General features: G+C 45.9%; 1 protein-coding gene across 4 annotated transcripts in view; it reads left to right on the plus strand.

The window, feature by feature from the left end:
• PALD1 (phosphatase domain containing paladin 1) overlaps positions 1-23,548 on the plus strand; it is a 133,368-nt gene that overhangs the window by 64,783 nt on the left and 45,037 nt on the right. For all 4 annotated transcript variants that reach the window (XM_077350489.1, XM_077350491.1, XM_077350488.1 and 1 more), the window contains exons 9-18: positions 610-706; positions 1,581-1,685; positions 10,525-10,620; positions 12,582-12,716; positions 13,382-13,498; positions 14,469-14,648; positions 16,062-16,259; positions 17,644-17,784; positions 18,157-18,228; positions 19,356-19,496. In XM_077350489.1, the coding sequence (XP_077206604.1) occupies positions 610-706; positions 1,581-1,685; positions 10,525-10,620; positions 12,582-12,716; positions 13,382-13,498; positions 14,469-14,648; positions 16,062-16,259; positions 17,644-17,784; positions 18,157-18,228; positions 19,356-19,496 (1,282 nt within the window). The remainder of the gene's footprint in view (positions 1-609; positions 707-1,580; positions 1,686-10,524; positions 10,621-12,581; positions 12,717-13,381; positions 13,499-14,468; positions 14,649-16,061; positions 16,260-17,643; positions 17,785-18,156; positions 18,229-19,355; positions 19,497-23,548) is intronic.

Genomic DNA, 23,548 nt, shown 5'->3' on the forward strand with positions numbered 1-23,548 from the left:
CACCAGCCAGAGTGAATAGTTGCACTTGGCTAGAGTGAACGGAGCCATGGATGGGGAAGACCGTGCAGGGTTATTAGCCTTGGTGGGCATGTGCAGGAATTAGAGTGTTATACAAGGGGAGCATTCTTTGATATTATGTAGAAGTGGCAAGTATCTTCCAAAATGTAAAGCATCTAAATATTTACAGGCCTATGAAGACCTTGGGTTGAGAGATGTCACTGACTCTAGGGCCCATTCCACATACGTTGGATAATGCACTTTCAAGGTGCTTTTACAGCTGGATATTCCTATGTGCATACAAAGAACATTACCCAACATGTGTGGAATGGCCAAGGAGCATATGGGGTGAAAATTAGGCAATCGCTCTTGAACTAGAAATATCTGAACTGTTTCAAAGCAGGTGCCACTGCTTTTGAGTGTAATCAGTTTGAACACCACAGCTCATGTGTTTCTTATTTAGTGGTGTTATGTTAATGGAATGTGTGATGGTCAGTGAATTTTTAAGGGAATGGAAATTGAAAGCTTTATACACTTGGGAGAACTAATGTGCATACTTTGCAATTTTTTTTTAAAAAACAATAATCTGAATTTGGCTTTCTCTACTTACAGCCTTCCACAGCCCACTAAATGCCCACCAAGGGATCGATTTCGCATTATTCAAAACTTTATTGACAGGGTGTCAAAAGGCCAGCAAATAGTGGAGGAGGTAAGTGACTTCCATAGGCTTATGCTGACTGTGCATTACTGTTTTGGCAACAAGCACATCAGGGATGCGCATCTCCACCCTTGCTTGTACTTAGCCACTCCTTGGCCCTACCTGAGCAAGGTGTTGTTATTTCCTGAGAGGGAGGTTAAAATCCTTGAGGCCAGGACAGCAGTGGGGTAGAGATGGGCACATGGTGGCTTGGATCCAGCGGAACATTTCCATGGATGGAAGGGGTTCTGCTCACAAAGTATAACTTTCTCACCTTCCTCCTGCTGTTGGAACTCTAAATTCCCCTTGAAATGTTGCTTCTTAGGTTGCTGGGGGGGGGGGGGGGGTAGATATGACCAGGAACAGCATTGCAGAGGCAATGGAGATCTCCACTGGAGATCCAATTCTTGGTGGGGAGGTCTTTTTGCTTACTTAGCACAGAAGGTAATCTGGTCTTGAACAAGGCTGATGAAAATTCTTGAAAGGGTTTTCTGAGATCAGAAAATATAACTGTCCTTTGAGGCTCTTATTTGGATTCATGTATCAGTGGGCAGAAGGGTCATACAGCCGTTTTAATGAATAGTGGATGAGTTTAGTGAGTTTAGCTGCCAAAGGTGTGACCTTTCTCTTTTTGAACAAGAAGAAAAGCCATGGAAGCCTTGCGGATTTTAATAGCCTTCTTTGTTCCCTCTCTTGTTGGATTATACGTGAACCCACAAGATTTGTGGGTTGTCCAGAGAGTTACTACAGAGCAGCCAGGAAGGTGTGTTTAAACAAAATAATGCATTCAGGTAGGAGGCAGATGCAGAGATGCAGCAGGTGTAAGGGAACAGAGACCGGTTACCTTGACTAAGTTGACAAGTTGATTGCTTTTTGATATGCAAAGGTGGATACTGCTATTTCCTTGTGCTCCGAAATGCACGACATGAAGGAAGCTATCTATGAGAATAAGAAGAAATTGGAAGGCATTGGAGAAGACTACAAGATCCAGGTACTGGCAGAAGCTGAGCCACAGAAATGGTTAACCTCTTACAGCTTGAGTTGATGTGCTGATTAAATGTAACACATGGAATGTGGGGCTGCCTTGAAGACCATTTGGAAACCTCAGGTGCCACAAAATGTAGCAGGCAGAGACCAGCTGCACGTTATGGCAGCATTGAAACCACTTCATTGGCTACCTATAGACTTCTCAGTTTAGTTCAAGGAGCCCTTGCTTATCTTTCGAGGCCATTCACAGGCATCACCCGCATCCCTGAATGGCTGCCTTTCTCTATGCAATCCTGAATTCCAACTTCCCTCTGCTTAACAACTTCTTTGGGTAGTGCTTGATCAGTCAATTTAGGTGGATATTTACAGGAAGCAGCAAAGAGGATGAATGTTGTGTCAGGAGCATTGTGGGAATTAAACAGAGGGCTATTTAATTTAAAGGGAAGTCTCAGAACTACAACTCTACATTTTGCCAAGAATATTAAACTGGCTTGCATTCATCCACGAAGTATTGGGTTTGTTAATATGTACTTATTGTGAGCTTCACCAGACTCTTTATACCATATTCTAATTTTTGAATTATACCAATAATTATTCCTATAAAGAGCTAATGTGGTGTAGGGGTGAAGAGTGGCAGAGTCTAATCTGGAGAACTGGGTTTGAGCCTCCTGAAGAGGCTCAAGAAGCCTGCTGGGTGACCTTGGGCCAGTCACAGTTCTCTCAGAACTGTCTCAGCCACATCTGCCTTATAAGGTGACTGTTCTTGGGAGAAAAAGGGAAGGTACCTACATACTCGTGTATAAGCCTAGTTTTTCAGCACCCTTTTCACACTGAAAAAGCCCTCCTCGGCTTATGCGCGGGTATATACGGTAATTGAAATCAAAACCTGCTCCAGCCAGCCAATCGTTGCTCTGGCAGCTTGCGGGACATCAACGGTTTGACTGAGAGACTCTGATCTTTTTTCCCCCCCTTTTGCCTCCACTTATTCCTCTTCTTAATCACTTCTTCCAAACTATTATTTTGGATCTTGTGGATGAAAAGCGGGGTACAAAGCCAGCAGCTATTCATCCTCTTGAATTTTCTGTATTTGTTAGGGGGAGGCTGGATGGTAGAGCCTGTGATGATGGGGCATTTCCCACCCTCGGTTTATATGCGAGTCAAGAAGTTTGCCCAGATTTTGTGGTAAAATTGGGTGCCTCGGTTTATATAAGGGTCAGCTTATATGTGAGTATATACGGTAATAGTAATCTGCTTTGAAACTTCCTAGGGTAGAAGAGGAAGAAGAAGAAGAGTTGGTTCTTATATGCCGCTTTTCTCTACCCGAAGGAGGCTCAAAGCAGCTTACAGTCGCCTTCCCTTTCCTCCCCCCACAACAGACACCCTGTGGGGTGGCTGAGGCTGAGAGAGCGCTGATATCACTGCCTGGTCAGAACAGTTTTATCAGTGCCGTGGCAAGCCCAAGGTCACCCAGCTGGCTGCATGTGGGGGAGCGCAGAATCGAACCCGGCATGCCAGATTAGAAGTCCGCACTCCTAACCACTACACCAAATTGGCTCTCTCTAGAGAGAAGTGGGATATAAAAACCAACTCTCCTTGTTCAACAATGAAGTTCCAAAGAGACTTACATCTTTCTAAAACCACTAATTCTGCTTAGGATGTAACTGTAAATGTTCTGAGCATCTGTTTTCATATATTGTCTCAGTAATCCTTAAGCTGTAAGACAAGTCAGTGTTAGTATTTTGCATTTCAAACAAGCTGAGTTGAGGGCATCCTGGTTCAAACTTAGTGTCTTCATGAGCTTCATTACCTGCACTGTTTTCAGTGGGGTTATATCCAAATTGGACTGACCTTGCAGGAACTTTCAGACAACTGAGGTCTAACTAATTAAGCAGAGAGTCCCCCCCCCCCTCAAGTCTCAGCTGATGTATGGTGACCCAAGGCAGGAGACATTCAGAGGTCATTTTTTTGCCTCTGTAGAGCAACCCAGCCTTCCTTGGTGGTCTCCCATCCAACAATTAACCAGGGCTGGCCCTACTTAGCTTCTGCGTCTGGGCTAGGCTGGGCTGTCCAGATCAGAGCAAGCAGGGTTATACCCCTTAGTTCAGTTGATGTTAGCAGTTAGAAGAATATAACTCTGTTTAGGATTGTATTTCTAATCCTTTTAAAATCAGTCTTGATCTATGATAAAAGTATGCTCAGCAAAATTTCAGTTAAAAGTTTCCTACTTATTAAGAGCCTATTTAAATGAATGATTAATATGATTTATCTGCATGTTTTATAAGCTAATTGAACCAGAGTGTTTATGTGCTCTATTGATTTTTTTAAATTGCCTGATTTATATGCGGAATTGTGCAGCCCTTCTAATTCCATTGATTGGAATGAAAAGGGTCTAACTATTTGGGAAGACAATTTGGCCTTCTCTTCTTAAACCGTGCAGTGCCAATATTTTTATGTGACCTGTACTTTTTACATCATGACCTGCAGCTTCTTCCTAACGGTGGACAAGAAGCTTGAAGAATGGCAGCAGGAAAAATAAAGATACAAGGTTTACTACATCAGTGTTCCTTGTGAAAATCTCCTGTGCCTGAAATACATAAACAGGATAGGCCATAAAATTCTTGAGGTGTAAATGATCACTATAAACAAGGACACGGTGTACTAAAAAGTCGGAAAGCTTTCCACAGGACCATTGTTTATTCAGAAAAACAGAGGGATAACTTCTGTTCCCAAGAGAACGTTTGGACTCAGAAATAGATTCAGATGGACGTGGAAATAAAAGCCCTAGCTCCTAATTTGGTTGTTATTTGTCATATCTGTACCCTGTCCGTCCTGTCAGGACTCACAACTTGACCAAGGGCAGTTGGGGAAATCCATTTAGGTGCCCCCAAACAGATCTGGCCAAAGAAAGGAACTGCAGGACGACTAGCCACAACAGCTAAGGATGCTTCTTTATTGCTATAGGCCAGTGCAAGTCACAGGGTATTTCCTAGTCTGGCTTATTTTTCTACCTTGGTCCCTTCTGCCTTTTTCTCACCCACCTCTTAACTGAACAGCTGCCAGTCTGACAGGATATCCCATCAGAACCTCCAAGCAACCTCTTGGAGTAGGTTAGGCTGAAAATGGCGGTTTGCCTAGTGCTAACAGGCCTGGAGGGGAAAAACAATCATGTTTAATTTGATTTAATGTGTGAACAGCTGAGGTTTTTTCATGGTATGGAGAACATCCTATTAAGCCTCTATGAAAGGAGGCTTTTTTTTTTCTTCAGGTAGCTGACAGCCCTAATTGAGTCCAAATTCCACACTGTTCCCAATGCTAGCCTTTCTCATTGTTGACATCTGAGAGGCAGGCAAGGTTGCTCATGGGCCAGGGAAATAGAAATGGTTTTCACAGAGACCTGATGTAGCATCATGGCTAGGTGGCAGAGTTCTGAGTCAGGTCATCTCTGATTTAAATCCCACCTTTTCTGTGAACTCATTAGGTGGTCTTAAGTGTGCCACTCTCTGTAACCTCAGCGTCCATTCTGGACATGATAATACTTGCATACCTTTAAGCTTTTTCTAAGGCGAAGATAATTAAAGTTAAGAACCCCTGAGAGATCTGGCTAACCTGAATGAGCTGCCAAAGGAGATCTGGGCCCTTACAAAGTTGTTAGGGTTCCACAGGGCCTGTAAAACAGCGCTCTTCCACCAGGCCTATGGTTGAAGCCAGTGTGTTTCAGAAACACACAGAGTCTTCTCCTATTATAACCCCCCACCCCACCCCCGTGCCTACTACAACTAGAAAATCGCCTGCAGGGTGATGGTGGTCTGTATAAAATGGTGGAATGGTGGAACATTTCAGATACCAAATTTTCAAAACAAATTTACTCATATTTTACTATATTTTATTGAGTGTTGGTTTCAAATGTTAAGCAGTGTTGTAAACCTCCGTGTGCCTGCTTGTAGGAAGGTCAAGAAATCAAAGTGTAAAGTATAAATAAACAAACTAAGCCTTAGGATTTGAAAGAGGGGAGGCAGGCCAACCATGCATAGAGAAGCCACTTTTATCGGAAGCTGGATACATACAGGAGGACCATCTCTGTGGCAGACTTTCTTCAGAATGTCGGGGCACCTGTGTAGCCACTCTTGTCTGGCTGGTGGTGGAAATGGCCATCAGTTCACAGCCGACTTACAGCAACCCTGTAGGGTTTTCAAGGCAAGAGACCAACAAAGGTAGCCTGGCTCTGCATAGCAACCCTGGTCTTCCTTGGTGGCTCCCATCTCCAAGCACTAAGGCTAACCTGGGTCATCCTGGTCAAGACATCAGCTGGGTAGATGGACCTTTTTCCTGACCCAGTAAGGTGATTATTATGTTTTTGGTCTTGGTACTCAAATCTTCTTCCCTTCCTACGAAAACAGGTTTTACAACTGAGTCCCTCCCTCTCTGTCCCCATGCATCCTTTGTCTCCTTAATATTGGCCACCACTCCACATTAGGCCCTCCTGCGCTCTCATGGCAGGTTTGTCTCCTGGGCTGCTGTTTTGCCTCTTTGCTTTAGCTCACGGTCCTTCCTCGTGGTTCAGCTGCTGTGAGCTGTCATGTCCTCTCTTGATCTTCTCAAGCGGCAGCTTTGTGAGAGCTCCTCCACAGTTCCTGTCAGTATGACTTGCCCTCGCAGGATGCGGCTGATGTAGGCCCTTTGCCGGCGCTGGGAAAGCAGCGTTTGGAAGCAGCTCCATGTTTAAACACAGGCCGTGTTTATTTGAAACTGAAGCACAGCAATAGCTCTCTTAAACAATGGAAAAATTTCTGGGAAAATGTTCTTATTTGGACAAAACACATCAGGGTGGAAGGAGAAGCCAGATTATGCAAGGTAGGATTGTCTAGGCCTGCACCATGGGTCAGGCTCCACCTGCTATGAAGAGTTCACCACTGGTGGAAGGATCACCGGTCTCTTGTTTTACTGCCTGCCTGGGGCTGCAAAAATGGGGGGCCTGCTGTGCGACTATGGGGCTGTTTTTGTGTGTGTGTTGTACAGCCCAATTCTATTTTATTGAGTTGGGGAGGGAAAGGGCCCCGTCATGCATTATGGTTGCCCCAGAAATCATCCTTGCTGCATGCATCTTAAAACGTTTGAGGGCTCATAGATGGTTTGTGTGCTCTCGTGTTTGTGTGCACTTTGTAAGGAGGTGTAAAGTATGCAAATCTCTCCCATCGAAGCATGTGGGACTTCACAGTACTTAATGCTGGCTGGAGCAGTGCCCAGTGATCCCACCTCCCACCCCCAATGTGTGGCTGGAAGTATTCCATGCAAGAATATTCCAGCTCAGTCCTAAACATCTTTCTTAATCTTTTGACAAATGACTCCAGGCCGGATTTCTCTAAGGGATAGCAAGTAAATATTGATGAAAGGCGATTGCATAATGTTAGAGGTTTCCAAGGGACGCCTGCCAAGTTCTCCCTACTCGGGGAGAGAGAAGAAGTTTTTTTTTTAATAAATAGGGAGTTAAATGATGGTGCTCTAAGTTTTTCCATCAGGAGTGTTGGTGTGTTAGAGTAGACTGGGGAGGCTTGTGATCGAGTCCTCACTCAAGCATGAAATACATGTTTAAGCAACATTCTGTTGCTCAGATGGGTCCCCATGTTGGGTTAGGCATGTGTGGGTATCCCCTACATATGCTGAAGCAGACACTGATACCAAGAAGATCTCTTGAGGCTCTTGTATATACAGTTGCTAGCTTTAGAAGAAATAGTTTTTATACCCCGTTTTTCTCTTCCCTGTGAAAGGGGCTTATAATTGCCTTCCCTTCCTCTCCCCGCAGCAGGCACCTTGTGAGATTGGTGGGGTTGAGAGAGCGAGAATTAAATTCAGTTCTCCAGATGAGAGTCTGCCACTCTTGAGTGCTGTATCACACTGGCTCTCTTTAGAGCAGTGGTTCTCAACCATGGGGTCGTGACCCCATTTGGGGTCACCTGGCCCCTTCCGCGGGGTCCCCAGGTTGGTTGCTGCGGCAGCAGCTGGTGGCAGCACTGGTGTCCAGTGGCGGTAGCAGCTGGTGGTGGCTGGCGGCAGCACTGGCACTGGCCACCTCCAGATTGTTGAGCACCTGCGCACGCCACCCCTGCAGCTGGGGTTGTGGCTTTAGAGCGGTTGAGAACTGCTGCTTTAGAGCAGGGGTAGCCAACCTGTGGTCCTCCAGATGTTCATGGACTACAATTCCCATGAGCCCCTGCCAGCAAACACTGGCAGGGGCTCATAGGAATTGTAGTCCACAAACATCTGGAGGACCACAGGTTGACTACCCCTGCTTTAGAGGAAATAAACCTCCTGGGACAGAAAAGAGGAAAGGGGGACAGAGGCTTAAGCAAAAAGTAACTTCAGCAACCAACGCAGGATACAGAATAGCAAAGGAAAGTAAAAGAATAACCATACTAGATGGGTGGTATGACTATTATGTGCTGTTGTGTCATTTTATGTGCTGTTGTGTGCTGTTATGGGAAGCCTGTGAATTAATGACCTCCCAAACTTCCTATCGTTAACAGCTTCACTCAGGCCTTGGAAACTGAAGGCTGTAGCTTTCTTTAATCAACCCATCACATGTTGGATTTTCCTCTTTTTTTACTGCCTTCAGCTTTCCTTAGCCTGTTTTTTTCCATTGCTTCTTGTCTTCTCATAATGTGACCACAGTATAATAGCCACAGTTTAGTCACCTTTAACTTCTAGAGGGAATTCAGAATTCAGGTATGACTCACGTGGTCAGGAGATGGACAGACAGTCCTCCTGTAGCACTTGGCTATCCAGAGAAGTCTGAATAATTTAAGAAATCCCGAGAGGACAGGTTGTTGTTACTCATTACGAGCTTTAGAGGACAAAAAGGAGAGCTTTGATTAAAGGTGGCCTCGGGGGGGGGGGGTCTTATAGTAGCTGGGTTACTTCTTTTTAAATGAGACTAGGGCAGGCTTTTTCATCCTGTTGATCATGGAGGAATCCTTGAATATTGTTCAGGCTTTGAGGAACCCAGGAAGTGTTGTCATGTGCCTTCAGAAAAGTGGGTGGAGAAGTAAGATATGAGAGCCAGCCAATCAATTGATCAACTAGGCCTGTAGAGGAACAGGGGAAGTAGGCTCCAGTGACATCTAGTGATGTCAGCAGCCATCTGAACGTCTGGGAAAGGCCAGGTGACCCCTGGGGAGCTTTCGCGTAACCTCAGGGTTTCCCAGAACCCTGGCTGGCAATCCCCAGACTGGGGAAATACAGATTTGATTCAAGAGGCTCTGACTAGGTATGAAAAATGGGTTTATCCCAGCCAGACCAGAGGCTCTTGTTATCTTTATTCAGTCAGCAAGTCTGTCAGTCATCATTACACTGAGAACATATACAGTTTAAAAGATGAAGTAGAAAAGATATGACTAGAGGTAATGGAGACAGAGTTGCTGTCAGCCTACCCCACCTAACAAGGTTGTTATTAATGAAGAAGGAGGGCATATTGTGAATGCTACTCAGAGTTCTTTGGAAGGAGGAAGGTGGGATAAAGATAGAGGGGGGGGGGCGGACCTTTCCCGGAACTGGAGCTTTCAAACTAAATGTTTTGTCAATCTTACTGGAGTATTTTGATTGATTTATTTTGACTTTAAACGTGGGGAAATGTAAAGGGAGTTTGAAAGCTGAGTGAGTGCAGAATTGGAAATGGTCCTGGTAGTCGGAAGTAAGTTTGCATGCAGGTATGGCAAAGCGTTGCCCCGAAGATGGCTTCAGGTGAGAACCCTTTGGCAGGCAATATTTCCTGGGATGGCTGACCAGCTTGTGAAAGTGCAGATGGGGACCTGGGTTCACAGTGGGGAGCCGTTGTGTACCTTGGGGCTCTGTGCATCCCACAGGCCTGCCTTCATGGTACTTGAGAAGAGATGCCCATATTGGTTCCAGAACTCAGCTGGTTGAAATCCATTCTTTTAAAAAAGCATGTGTCTAGTGGTCATGGCGTAGTGACTCATTGCCCTCCTGGCACCTCCTTGATGATGCACAGAAGAAAAATAAGGACACACTCAAATGTGCCTTAATCATACAAGCTGCAGAATTTTTTATCTTAAACCAGAATTTGAATATTTTAAAAGACTGCACACAGCTCTGTTTTTACTCCCTTAGCTGGCATATGTTTATGCAGAATGTGAATCTTCTCATAAATTAGGTACCATATTTGTCGGCGTATAAGGCGACTGGGCGTATAAGACGACCCCCCAACATTTCTTCTCAAAGCCGTGAGCCCAGTGGGGGGGGAGCCGCCGCCCGCCGCCGCTCGCCGCTCGCCCAGTGTGGGGGGGAGCTACCGCCGCTCGCTGCCGCCGCCACTTGCCCAGTGGGGGGGGAGCTACCGCCGCCGCCGCTCACCGCGGCTCGCCCAGTGGGGAGGGAGCTACCGCCGCCGCCGCTCACCGCGGCTCGCCCAGTGGGGGGGGGAGCTACCGCCGCCGCTGCTTGCCGCCGCCGCTCGCCCAGTGGGGGGGGAGCTACCGCCGCCGCTCGCCGCCGCCGCCGCTCGCCCAGTGGGGAGGGAGCTACAGCCGCCGCCGCTCACCGCCGCTCGCCCAGTGGGGGGGGGAGCTACCGCCGCCGTTGCTCGCCACCGCCACTCGCCCAGACTAAAGTGCACCCGGCGTATAAGACGGCCCCCCCATTTGGAGGCATGTTTTTTAGAGGAAAAAAGCCGTCTTATACGCCGGCAAATACGGTATGTTTTTGTTTAGCTTAGGTTAATTGCGAATAGTTTTCCCACTGAATTGGCATTGTGCAGTTTTCCAGCTGAGCATGCTAACTTGTGGTATATTCCTAAACATCTATATCCGTTATTGGTTTTCTGTGCCTTCCAGGGAAACAGCACCAAAGAGTATTTCCTTCAGAGGACGTTGCAGAGCCTGGAGCGCTATTTCTACCTGATTGCTTTCAACTATTACCTTCATGAACAGGTGAGCACCTCTCCTAAAACTGTTAGTGAAGAAGGCACACTCTACTGTCCTTTGGGCAGAGGGAATCTGATGTTGCTGGGTTCTTTTGGGGAATGAACAAGGGCCCTCTGCTCACTTGTAGCAGCCACAGAAAGTTACTAATATACAGTGTTAAAAACTACCTGAATTAAGTGGTTGTGGTTGACAGGAAGGCAACAGAAACAATATTTGTAAAGGTTACTGGGATGAAATTCATATCTGGTCTTGGTGAGTAGCATTTTACCAGCCTGAGAGGTGAGATTCATAAACTATGGCTTTTAATGAAAGCTTGGGAGGGAGCCCCCAGATGGATTGAATGAAATCATCCATTTGTGTGGCTCCTTTTTAGGCTGTCAGTGGCAATATGCGTACTGCAGGGAGCTTTTTTGCTTATAGAGCCAGAAATGAAAACTGCAGTGGCCGAATTTGCAGATGTGAGTGTGCTTAAAGGTGACTCATTGAACAGGTCATACAAATTGCAGCCAGTGAAGCAGGAGCAGCTTCGTAATTTCATGATGATTCACAGTTTATGTCTGGGTCTGTTTGTTGGACTGGCCTCCAAAAGGTTCTTCAGAGAGGGTAAGAACCCAAGGCTGCCTGTGAAAAAGGGCAGCTGTGTGTTGTGTTTTCCCCACCCCCTCTATAATATGCACCTCAGTCTATCCAGCATCTTGGCATAATTCAGGGGTGCATTTTCCCACCTTTGCCAGCTGTAGCAAGTGATGTGTGGTGGGGACACACGGATGGTGCCATAGCACAGAATAAACTGGACTAGGTATGGTGGAGGACATGGGGACTCCTTGATACAGGGCTTCTGGAATGGGTGGCAGCCCTGTGACCTTAGAAGTACATCGTTCTGACTGTAGAACAAGTCCATCTGGGGCTGGCAGGAGTGTTCCCACTGTTGAGATTAGCATCAAGTAAGTAGTAAGCTAGTTGTCTTTCTCAGGAAAGGGATTTCTATGAGCCAGCATGGTATAGTGGTTAAGAGTGGTGGACTCTTAATTTGGAGAATTGGGTTTGATTCCTCACTCGTCCTCCATGTAAAGCCTGCTGGGTACTTTGGGCCAGTCTTAGTTCTCTTAGAGCTTTCTCATAAGGGGCCTGCTGTAGGGAGAGGAAGGGAAGGTGATTGTAAGCTGCTCTGAGATACCTTAGGCTAGACTAGATAGCTGTAATGAACTCAACTGAACCGGATTGCTGTACGCTGTTCGGTAACGAAAATGCAAAATTGCTCAGTGTTCTTGTCAACAGGATTAGAGTCCGATAGCATCCTAAAGGCCAACAAGGTTTCTACAGTATAAGCTTTCAAAAGGAAGAACTCCCAGGGAAGTCTTGTTGATCTTTAAGGTACTGCTAGACTCCATACAGTAGATTATTTGCAAATAATGATAAAAAACTGAAAATGTCTTGCAATATGTAATAATTATAATGGTGTTTGTTTTGTAAGCGGAAAAAAACTTGCTTTATGAAATATTCGGACTAACAAGTTCAAAAGAAGAGAGTTTAAGTATGTGAAATTTGATAACACGGCTCAATTTGATAAATTGAGCTTACATAAGAATTAAAAGATTGGTAGTTAAATATTGTATTAATTAGATATATGATGAAAGGTAGTAGTATTTTAAGCTAAAGTTCAAGGAGAATTTTAAGATTCGCTGTTAAATGAGAATGAGAATGGATAAAGAGGGGAAACGTAAGTATTGTTCACAATTCTGCATTTTGTTAGACCCTTAAGATAAAAAAATACTGTATTAAAAAAGGTGCCACCGGACTTGAATCTTGCTCTTCTACTGCCGACCGACTCGGCTACTTCTCAACTAGGTTTCCCTGTGCATTTCTCTCTATGGCTTACTTGTGATGTGTGCAGTCCTGGATTTCACAATCATATTCCTGAAACTGGCCCTGCCTCTCTCTCTCTCTCTTTTCTTCTTGACTGGCAGTACCCCCTGGTCTTTGCTCTCGATTTCAGCAGATGGATGTGTCGGCATCCCGAGCTGTACAGGCTGCTGGCGAACATGAACCTGTCAGAGAATACAGTCACAGGAGATCACATAACTAAGGGCTCACGGGTGCTGGTGAGTTAAAGATGGATTTTCTTGGACCACAGAATGTATCAAGAAGCATGCCTGTGGCATTTTAATCAAGATATTTTACCCCATCAGTCTGCTTTTTAAAAATATAGTCTCTTATAAGTAGAGTAATTCTGGGAAATAGCCCTATAAAATTGTACTTGTGGGTCTTTTCCCTATGTTTAGAAGGACTCTCTCTGTTCTTCTCCTGTAAGTTATTTTTTGTGGTCTTTTGAGTACGCCATCAGATCACATGCAGCCAGGTGGGTGACCTTGGGCTAGTCACAGTCTTGTTAGAGCTGTTCTCACAGAGCATACTTTCTCAGCTTCACCTACCTCACAAGGTGTCTGTTGTGGGGAGAGGAAGAGAAGGTGAGTGTAAGCTACTTTGAGACTTCTGCATGGTGCAAAGCAGGATATAAAACCCAACTCCTTCTCCTCCTTCCTCTTCCTCTTCATGAAAATGCTGTAGTTCATGTTCTTTTTTTTGGGGGGGTGCTCAGTTTGGGAATATCTGTAACTGAACCAGAATTTTCTGATCCGTGCCCTTGCCTAGCAGGGCTTGTTTGACAAGATAGGTAAGTTTTGGAAGTCTTGCTGGCACAGAATAAGCAATGGCCAGTTGCCCTGATTTGTGGCTACAGTCTCTTGTGTTTTCACCTCTGCTGAAGGTGGTGGATGAACGGTTTTCTCCAGATGTGCTCAGCACCGTCAAAGAGATGAGTGTGGCCAATTTCCGGAGGGTCCCCAAGATGCCGGTGTATGGGATGGCACAGCCGAATTCTAAGGTAAACAAATGCTACCATATAGGTTATGAAGAGGGAGAGATGAGACCAAAGAGCACCCAAGTAAGAAAGGGAGCTATTCTCAAGAAAATTTGCATCCCTGTGCATCATGCAACCCACTGGAACCAATAATAACAATATGAAAACAGAGGAGGGATAATTGAAATATCCTGAGGGACTTTGTGGGGGGGGGGTAATAGGGTGAGAGAAGGTTTAGATTAGGGTTGTGCGTTTTGGACCCCCCCCCCCCCCCAAGTTTTAACCTGAACTGAAAATCCCCAGTTCGGTTCAGGACCCAAACTGTGAAAATCCAAATAACTACTTCTTTTGATTCACGTTCCCAAATCTGCCTGGCGATATGCTGATCCGTGGAGAGAAGCCTCAAAATAACCTAATTTGTTTTTTAATTGCACATCCCTGGTTTAGCTCCCCCTCTCTCCTTGCTGCTTGTTCTCCCTGGCAGATAATCTGCTCCTTCATTAACAAGAGTAACACCAGAGGTTGAGGGAACTGTGCATTCCCTCAGGCTCTGGCTGCACCCTCTGTTATTCCTGCCTTTTGGAAGGTCCTTCGGCTTTCTAGACACCCCCCCTACAATTTCCTAATATCCAGTGCCATAGAAAGTGAAGACATCATTGTACTGGAGAAGTTCTGAAGAATCCCAGGAGTCCATGTGGCATCTGCCAAGAGAACTGTGCAGTTTCTGTGCAGCTTTCTCAACTCCACCATCCTCACAGGGTATCTGTTGCAGGGAGAGGAAGGGAAGGCGATTGTAAGCTGCTTGGAGACTCCTTTGGGCGGTGAAAAGCAGAGTATAAAAACCAAGTCTTCTTTCAAAATCCAAATGTGTGGAGACACCCAAAAAGCCTGTTTACAGCAATGACTTCCTCTTTAACCACAGGACCCGACTCTGATTGAAAGTGGATTGTTTTCTGCAGTGCGGTTGTGATTTTGTGTCACCATTTCTGTGTAGGCTATTGGGAGTGTCTTAAACTACCTGACTGATGCAAAGAGGAAGTATTCACACATTTTGTGGGTTAATCTTCGCGAAGATGTGGTGCTGGAAGGAAATGAGCAAACCTGTACTCTCCGGGAGGTCGGCAACCTGGAACAACAGATAACAGTGCCCGTGACGTCTCCTGAACAGCTAGAGGTGAACTCTCTGATACTGTTTTAACCTACCCTTAATTCTTCCCTGCAGTGGAGGCTGATTACCGTGGACAGCTTTCTTAATGCTAAAGAGGTTGTCAGAAGGGGTCTGGACTGTAAGAAATGTAAAAACAAAACAAAAAAAGGGAAGGGAAGGGAAGGGAAGGGAAGGGAAGGGAAGGGAAGGGAAGGGAAGGGAAGGGAAGGGAAGGGAAGGGAAGGGAAGGGAAGGGAAGGGAAGGGAAGGGAAGGGAAGGGAAGGGAAGGGAAGGGAAGGGAAGGGGGTCTGGCCTGCAATACTGGCTAAAAGTTTGGGTGGTGGGAATTCTGGAATGAAGAGTGACTACTTCTCTCCATCTGGGCAGGAAAAAGGGGAGAGAAAGTAATTTTTCAAAGGCCACATACTCTCCTCCTCTTTAGAAGTAGGCTACCCACTGTTTTTTTTTTCTCCAGCAAGGGACTAGAGCAAGAAGGCATTGCTCATTGGAACTCATTTACCACACTCCCATCCCCAGCATCAAATGCAAGAATCTCCCATTGATTGACGATTATAGCTTATTTTTAATGCTTACTTTATAGACAGATCATAGCAGGTTGTATTTGCATGTTATGCTGAGACAAACCCAAATTTATAATTGAGTCATCCTCAAGCTTCCTCGGCCTGTTTCTCCACCTCATCCTCATCCTCCTCGGCTTCACAACCCACCTGGAAGAGAGTCACAGCCCACTTCTGGGTCCCAACGCACTGTCTGAGAAACATTGCCTTGGTAGTAAGAAAGCAGCTGCAGGTTTCTGCCAAATGGTAAAGGGGCATCTCAGCAACAGCTCATAGGTTGGTTTACCAATTGAAAAAGTCAGTGGGCTCCTCACAATGATCAGACCAATTAATGACACACATCACAGAAATAGAAGTTTAACAGGCCTCTGACTTGACTACAGACAGTTTCTAGGTACCCAGAAATATACTGTGCTCTTCCAACTTCCAGCATGTAAATCAATGGTCCTCAACCTTTTTCGGGCTGGGGACTGGGGGGGGAGAGGTGGAACCGGGGGGGGGGGGAGAGGGAGGTGCGCCAGCATCTGCAAACCAGTAGGTGCGCCTCCCCTCCCCCTGGCACAGCACTCGCTGCGTTGGAAGCGATTTGTTTTATCAAGGAACTTTCCACTGTTGGACTCAAGTAGTATTCAATTTTATAATCCGCTTGCTGATTGACTCCTTAGCTTTGTTTGATGAGGAATCATAGATTCCACCCTTGTTACCGTCCAAGTCATATTATGTTTTGTACTCGGCTTGTCGGTTGACTGAATATTTCCATCATGCTTGTAATCTGCCTTGAGTCCTGCGAGAAAGACGGACTACAAATGAAAATAAAATAAACACGCTTACCACGACGTCACCTGTGCATCCCTTCCTTAGAAACTGGAATCTGTTTTCAAGAATGACGTGCTGAAATCCCAGAAATGGCTTGAGGTTTACCTGGAACAGGAGAAGCAGATGAAGATGTTTAAAACCTGCCTGACTATGCAAGAGATATTCAACCAGCATAAGAGTACCTGCCAAGGACTAGCGTACAAACGGATCCCAATTCCAGACTTCTGTGCTCCCAGGGAACAGGTAAGCTCACCTGCAAAATCCCTCCCAGGTCTCTGAGCCAGTTGGTCCTAAGCCAGTCCTGCAACGGGGCTTTTGTGCCTCTGAGTTCCAGGTGGTTGGGCAGCAATTACATAGGAAACAATTGCTTTCTTCTTTGACTTTGGTCTAATTGAGGTGCTGCCGGTTCCCATGCAGCTACTGGTGAGAGCCAGTGTGGTGTACTTAAGAAATCTGGGTTCATATCTCCACTTTGCCTGCAGAACTCATCATTTTGGGCCAATCCCCCATGGCCAGCTTAATCTTCCTCATAAGGCCAGCTGTGAGATTAAAACAGGAAGGGAGTGTGGGTGGCATTCCAGACAAGAGGACCCATAGGTGTTGTTTGAAGCCCCATGTAGGAAGAGCAGACCAAAAACCAAGAGCACTGCCATGAATGGGCTTGCAGAGGTGTCTCCATGTGGGCAGATGGTTGCTGCCACTTGTGTCATGGTGGCAATTTGCACAGGGACTTGTGCAATGGCCATGGCCACCCAACATAGGAGTGTGCTGCATGGGAAGTGCCTCTAACAATCAGCAGTTCGGTGTGCTCTTGTGGGTCTTTTGTACAAGGCCAAGGAGCAGCAGAAACCCTTAGAAAATTAACACTGGGACAGGGGCAGGAAGGGAATTCTTGTTCTTGGTAAAGAGTTACAACTGGCTTTGAGTAACACCCACAAGTGTGGTCAGCTGGCCCTACCTACAGCCTTGTCCTTGGTGGCCTCATTTTTGCCCCTTGTAAAGCCACTGGATTTCAGAAATGCCACATCATGATTGAAAGAAAAACAGGAAGACAAATGACTTCCTTCCCATTCATCAGAGAGAAAAAAATAGCTTAATTGCCTTCTTCTGCAAAGCTAAGCAGCCAAATCAGTTTTAAACTCTGGCTTAACTCATTGCATGAGGGAAATTGGCTTCTTGGCAGCAGAAACACAGTTTTCTGTTTTCCTTCCATTCTAGCCACTGGGCCTTTTGGATCTTAAAAAGAAAGCCCAGAATTCTGTATAAAACTGCAATTCCAGTGTCTGGTCCCCCCCCCCCCCTTTGAATGGTGATTTTAGGAAGAACCAAGGCACATGGGGAAAAAAGACTGACCCATATATGGATCAGGGACAGTATATGTAAGTCAGGCTATGTTTTTAGACATTGGTCTCACTATACTTGCTTGTTCCTTGTATCCTAATCTCATCGGGTGGCCTGTGTGCAGCAGTCTCCAGCTAGATCTCATGGTTTGTAGTTTAGTTTAGTTGACACAACTTTTTTAAAAAGCTGGTACGTGCTGTGCTACAGGGTGCGCATAAACCTTCTCGATTTGGGTGTTCTGAAAGACAGCTCTTCTCACTCGGTGCTCTTTGCACTCCATCTCTAGGATTTTGATCAGCTTTTGAAAGCAATGAAGGATGCTCTGGCTGAGGACTGCCGAACAGCCTTTGTCTTCAATTGTCACAGTGGGAGAGGAAGGACGACGACTGCCATGGTTATCGCAGTCCTCATGCTCTGGCATTTCAACGTATGTACTGGCATGGAAAGGGGTGTTCCATTCAGTGAAGGGCCTAGCATTCTCAGGGGGAATGGCTCTAGGATATCCTTGGGAGATATTCTCAGGGGCTGAGCTCATAGCCCTTGATGTGGAGTGTATAGTTCAAAGGCCAGAGATCAACCTTTGATGCCCTGAGCAACAAAGGTATCCCATACTTTGCAGGGCATCTCTTCCCATTCACATCCCCAGGCATGATCCTGGATAGGCCACTCTTGAGGGGGGCCGTGAACAGGGGGTGGCTTTGAGGTTGGCCCCCCAGATCTCTGTGGGATCCCATCATTTTGTGGTACTGTTAACTTTCATTTCCTGCATGGATTGACAATCTAATTCTCACTGTTGTAGGGAATCCCTGAGATGACGGAAGATGAAATTGTGAGTGTGCCAGATGCCAAGTACACAAAAGGGGAGTTTGAGGTGAGTGGGACCATTTCCACTGCAGCATCTTCCAGTTAAATCCTGCAACTTGGCTGATTCTGAAGTCGTCTTCAGGAAGCCTTTGCCTCTGCATATAAAATAACGCATCCCGCAATCCCATTGAAGACTGGCTTGATGTTTGGTGACTGGGAGCGAAACTAAACAACTCTAGACCTTCACCAGTCTGCCACTGCCATTTAGCAGTGATTTTAAAATGCAGCATGACCCTGATTGGACATGGCCTCTGGGCGCAGTGCTCTCTCCTCCCACCTCATGTGGGGTGGTGAGAAGAAGCTTAATGCTGCAGGCCCATGCCGGATCAAGGCCTTGTGGCATTTTGAAATCGCTGCAAAATGCCAGCTGTGAACTTGTGGGCAGGTGTGACCTCCCCATCACCTCTCATCAGGGTTTTTGTTATGGGTCCCCAGTTCCTGCCACTTTTCTGCAGCTGCCACTATAATCTTCAGGCATCCCATCACCTGTAGGACTCAGCAGTCGGGAGGAGCAAGCTCCTTGGTGTCCCTTTGCATTGTGGCTCAGAGGAGAATGGGGAAAGCAAAAGACGATGTCTCATAGAACCATGAGGTTGAGATAATTCATGCAGACATTGGAAGAATATGCTGACCCCTGGTTGCATCTGCCATTCTTCTTGCTGGCATATTATAATGCCTGATCTGCTATGTATGTGATGTGAATATCTGCCCAGATAATGTTTTGGGAGCTTTGCCAGGTGTGGGTTTTGTCCATGCATTTGACTTTGTCCATGTTAAGCGTGCCGGCTTTTAACCAATTGCTGTCTGGGCATGAATTTTAAAACATAAGCAGAGGGATGTAATGTCCTAGGTGGCCTTAGAGGCAAACAATGGTTTCCATTTTAATACAAGATACGGCATGGTTTTGGGATTTCCCTCTCTTTTGTGCCTTTATTTAATTTCTCTCCCCCCCCCCAAAAAAAAAGAACGAAATATTACCAGTGGTGACTCACAGGACTCAAAATCCATTTCAAATGAAACGAATAAAGCATCCTCCCAGATTAATGTTTAGTGGCTCCAAAGTCAGCCCTCTTCTGTGTCCAGAGTCCAGAAAAGTGTGGTTTCACAAGGTGTGCTGCTGCTGTTGCCTGTCAGGTGGTCATGAAAATAGTCCAGATGTTGCCGGAAGGACACCGGATGAAGAAGGAGGTCGACATGGCGCTGGATACAGTGAGCGAGACGATGACACCCATGCATTATCACCTGCGTGAAATCATCATCAGCACCTACAGACAGGTGAGGCGGCCTCTTGGTGAGAAGGGCAAGTATGCCCTGGTGGGAACGCCTTGGACTTTTGCACAGCGTTGACTGTCCCGCTCTTCTCTGAAAGGGCAGCATGAAATAGTTTGAAATCCAGACTTGGTGATGTTTGGCCACTGGGCAGGGCTGAACATGTAAACGAGAGTGCAAGGGAAAGGAAACGACATGGTGGAAATTAAACTGACCTTGACAATTGTAGGTTGGAAATGGCCCTGCTGAGAGCTCTCTCTGTGTCTGATCCCATCAAGCAGTTATAGACAGGGGGCTTTGGTTCTGCCTTAGGTGCTGGAAATCCTGATTGTAGGCTGGCTAAATGTCAGACTTATCAAGTTAGGAACCAAAAGCTGCAAAAATCATCTTTTAAATGTTCCAATATTTATTACACAAAGTGAACTAATTCAATATATTAAAAATATAGCCATCATAATTTTAAGACATCACATTTCTAATTGCACATAGAATAGACCAGGGGTAGTCGAACTGCGGTCCTCCAGATGTCCATGCACTAAAATTGTTGTCCATGGATATCTGGAGGGCTGCAGTTTGACTACCCCTGGAATAGACCAACAAAGAATGGAACAAACACGTTTTGACCCTGAGGGATCTTCCTCAGTGGTCAAATTATTGTGAGGAATGCACTCATGTGTACAATCAACATCAAAAGGCTTGCTGGGTGGCAAAGAAAAATCTGTTAGGTGCTGCCCCAACTAGTCTTTCTAATGTGAAGGTATCTGATTTGGAGCCCACCTTCTAAAATATGCACTTCCAGAGGCCCCCACTCTCTGCTTTTGCCCAGCTCTCCATTGCCAGTGCATTCCCACGTGTGTCAGAAAAAGCTTTGTCATATCAAGACTAGTGACATCATTGGAAGTGACATCACCATTTGCACCCTTTGCCCTCCTTTTGCTCCCTTCTCCCACCTTTACTATTACAACATCAGCTGCACCTCATGTTGGCTAGAAAAAATGGCAGGAGCTGAAAAGGCAGCCTGGACCATCCATATCACAACCCAACCTACTCCCCCTCTGATTTTGACACTGATGGTATAGCCACTGAGCCCTCTTGGCAGAGTCAGCCAGTTCCCTAGCTTGTGGCCAAATCTGTTTTGTTTGTTTTTTTTAAAAAAAGCTCTCATCCAAATTCTCTGGCCAGGTCTGTTTTTTGCATTCCTGCAGATTAAAATCTAAAAGCTTGCTGTGTAGCAAAGAAAAATTTGTTGGGTGTAGCTCCAGCTCGTGTTTCTAAAGTATTTCGTTTTGTAGCCCACCTTCTAAAATATGTATTATCTGATGCCGCCGCTCTCGGCTTTTGCCTAACATCAAGAGTGCATTTCCATGTGTGTCGGAAAAAGCTTTTTACATATTTTAGAAGGTGGGCTCCAAACCAGATCCTTTAGAAACACTAGTTGAAGCGACACTGAACAGATTTTTGATCTTAGACAAGAGAGCATTTCACACAGTATATTGACCACTGAGGAAGACCCCTGTGGGTCGAAACGCTTTTGGCCTATTCTGTCATGTGCAGTTAGATACGTGTTGTTTTTATTTTGTTTTTAATGTATTGTTGGTGCACTTTGTTTAATAAATATTTGCCATGATATTTTAATATTGTTTTGCAGCTTAACTTTTGGGTTCCTGACTTCTGTTCAGGTTGGGTTTCGGTTCCCTCCTTGGTGGTTTCCCATCCGAAGACTATCCAGGGCTGACCCTGCTTAGCTTCAGAGACCCACCAAGATGGGACTAGCTTGGGCCATTAGTTTTCATGAATGGACTAGCTGATACTGAGCTTCCCTTGGCCTCCAGGACCCAGATTTGCACCTCCTATGTAAACCAAAAGAGGGCAGGCAAGCATCAACAGTTTCCTATCCATATCCCTGGAGAACGTTCCTTTAACTGGAGGGACATATTGCTACTGAAGGCTCAGGAAACTTTTACAGTTCCTTGGCCAAAGTCTGTAGGGATCTTTCATCCTTCCAGACACAGGCTAGCAGAAATACAGTGTATACAGATTCTCAATAGATGCACATTGCAAGCATCCCAGCTATGTAAGTATCATCATTAACAGGCAGGCTTGAGAACTGAGAATGCGGGGAGAGAATGGGTATTGTTTACGGTGGGAGTAGGCATGCAGGCTCCGTCCTCTCCCAGGCACATAAACCATGAAAGAACTCATACAAGGGGTGGGGAGCAATGGAAGCAGTCAGTTCCCTAGCTTATGGCTGAGCCCATTAAGGTAGGAGGGGAAATGCAGCGGACCCCCTCCGGAGCTATCCTGGGCCCCTGTAGGTCCGGGGATCCCTGGCTGGGATTCCCTGCTTTAAGGTGCCACTGGAGTTCTTTTTCACTTTGCTGAAAGTAGGCTTCGTTATATTCACTGATGTTTACTCCCAAGCAAATATGTGCAGGATTGCAACCTCACAGCACATTCCTATGCATATGTTCTCAGGAGTCTGTCCAGTTCTATTAAGTGGCTCTTACTCCTCAGGAAGTGTCCATAAGATTACAGCTTATGTCTCCTTGATGCTTGACCCCCTTCACTTCTTAAACTGCTAGCATTGGAGTTCAGCTTCCAAACTAGAATATGTCTGGACTTTACCCCTGTTTGTGCTCCTTCTTTACCTCTCCAGTTCTTTGCCTTTTTGGATTTTATGTGTGTCGGTGAACAAGGACTGCCACTAGAGGGCAGTCTGCAACAGTCAAACTTCGATCTAGGTTGTGAAGGTGCCTTTCAGTAAAAATAGGAAAACGATGATTTTTACAGGGTTTTTGTCAAGATTTCTGCATCTTGGACTCTTAAAAGCGAGTAAAAATGTCTGTGATTATACTTGGCTTCATATTTTGCACTGGGAATCAGTTGCATGTGGTTTTTATATTGTTATTTTTAAGCTTGGTTTCTGCAAGAGTTACCAAAATTTTAGTAGCTGCCCTCCTGTGATCCTTGGGTATATTATGCAGTATGCAGGCGTCTCTCTAGCTAACAGAAGGGTGCCAATTGCCCATCAGAAGGAACTGGGGAAGTTTGCTCACTTCTTAGGGAATGGCTGTCAATTGGCTGTTAATAGTCACCTGTTCCCTGGTGTGAAGGCAGCCAGAATTCCACAAGAAGCACCCTGTGCTCTCCTGGTTGCAATACACACACAGTTTCCCTCACATTGTTCTTGGGGAGAAGAGCAGGGTCCAAACTGGAGGGCAAACTTCATCTGCATGCCCTCGCCCAACTGGAGCAAAGTTATTTTATGCTTGTCAAGCGTGCCAAATAGACACACATACAAAACACATCTAAAACCCACAATGAAACAAAATACACTAAAATCCAAAAAAACTGTAGAAGAAGAAGAGTTGGTTCTTATATGCCGCTTTTCTCTACCAGAAGGCGTCTCAAAGCGGCTTACAGTCGCCTTCCCTTTCCTCTCCCCACAACAGACACCCTGTGAGGGAGGTGAGGCTGAAAGAGCCCTGATATCACTGCTCGGTCAGAACAGCACTCTCAGGGCTGTGAGTAGTCCAAGGTCACCCAGCTGGCTGCATGTGGGGGAGCGCAGAATCAAACCCAGATCTAGTGAGTGGGAACCCGCTGTGGGCCTTATTTGCAATGACTGTAACTTAACAACTTTAAAGTTTTATTCCAATTTGGCTGTGTTCTGGGCCCTGGGAAGCAGCCAGGTCAGGAACCTCCATGAGGACTTAGTCCCTGAGGCTGTGCAGTGTTGGTGGCTCCTAGGAACTCTGAGGGAGGCTGAAACTCCACAGCTTCAGGGGACCCAGGATATCACTGGCCAGTTCCTAGTGCAATTCTACCCATCCCCAGCTGGGCTTGGAAAGGGACAGGAATCTCATTTGTCTGAGTGCAAGATAAACTGGGCCAGAGCTCAGAAGGGTTTGGGCTTGGCTTGTCATGGGTTCAAGGTGTTACTGAATTCCCCCTAATCTTGTACTTAACTCAAAACAGCAGCAGCCCAAATGAATAAATAAAAGCCCTGAAGTTTTAACAGCATGGGTATGATTCCTCAGGCACAGTGATAGAGCGAA

This window comes from Paroedura picta, chromosome 8 (assembly GCF_049243985.1).
Source record: "Paroedura picta isolate Pp20150507F chromosome 8, Ppicta_v3.0, whole genome shotgun sequence".
Taxonomy (NCBI): Eukaryota; Metazoa; Chordata; class Lepidosauria; order Squamata; family Gekkonidae; genus Paroedura; species Paroedura picta.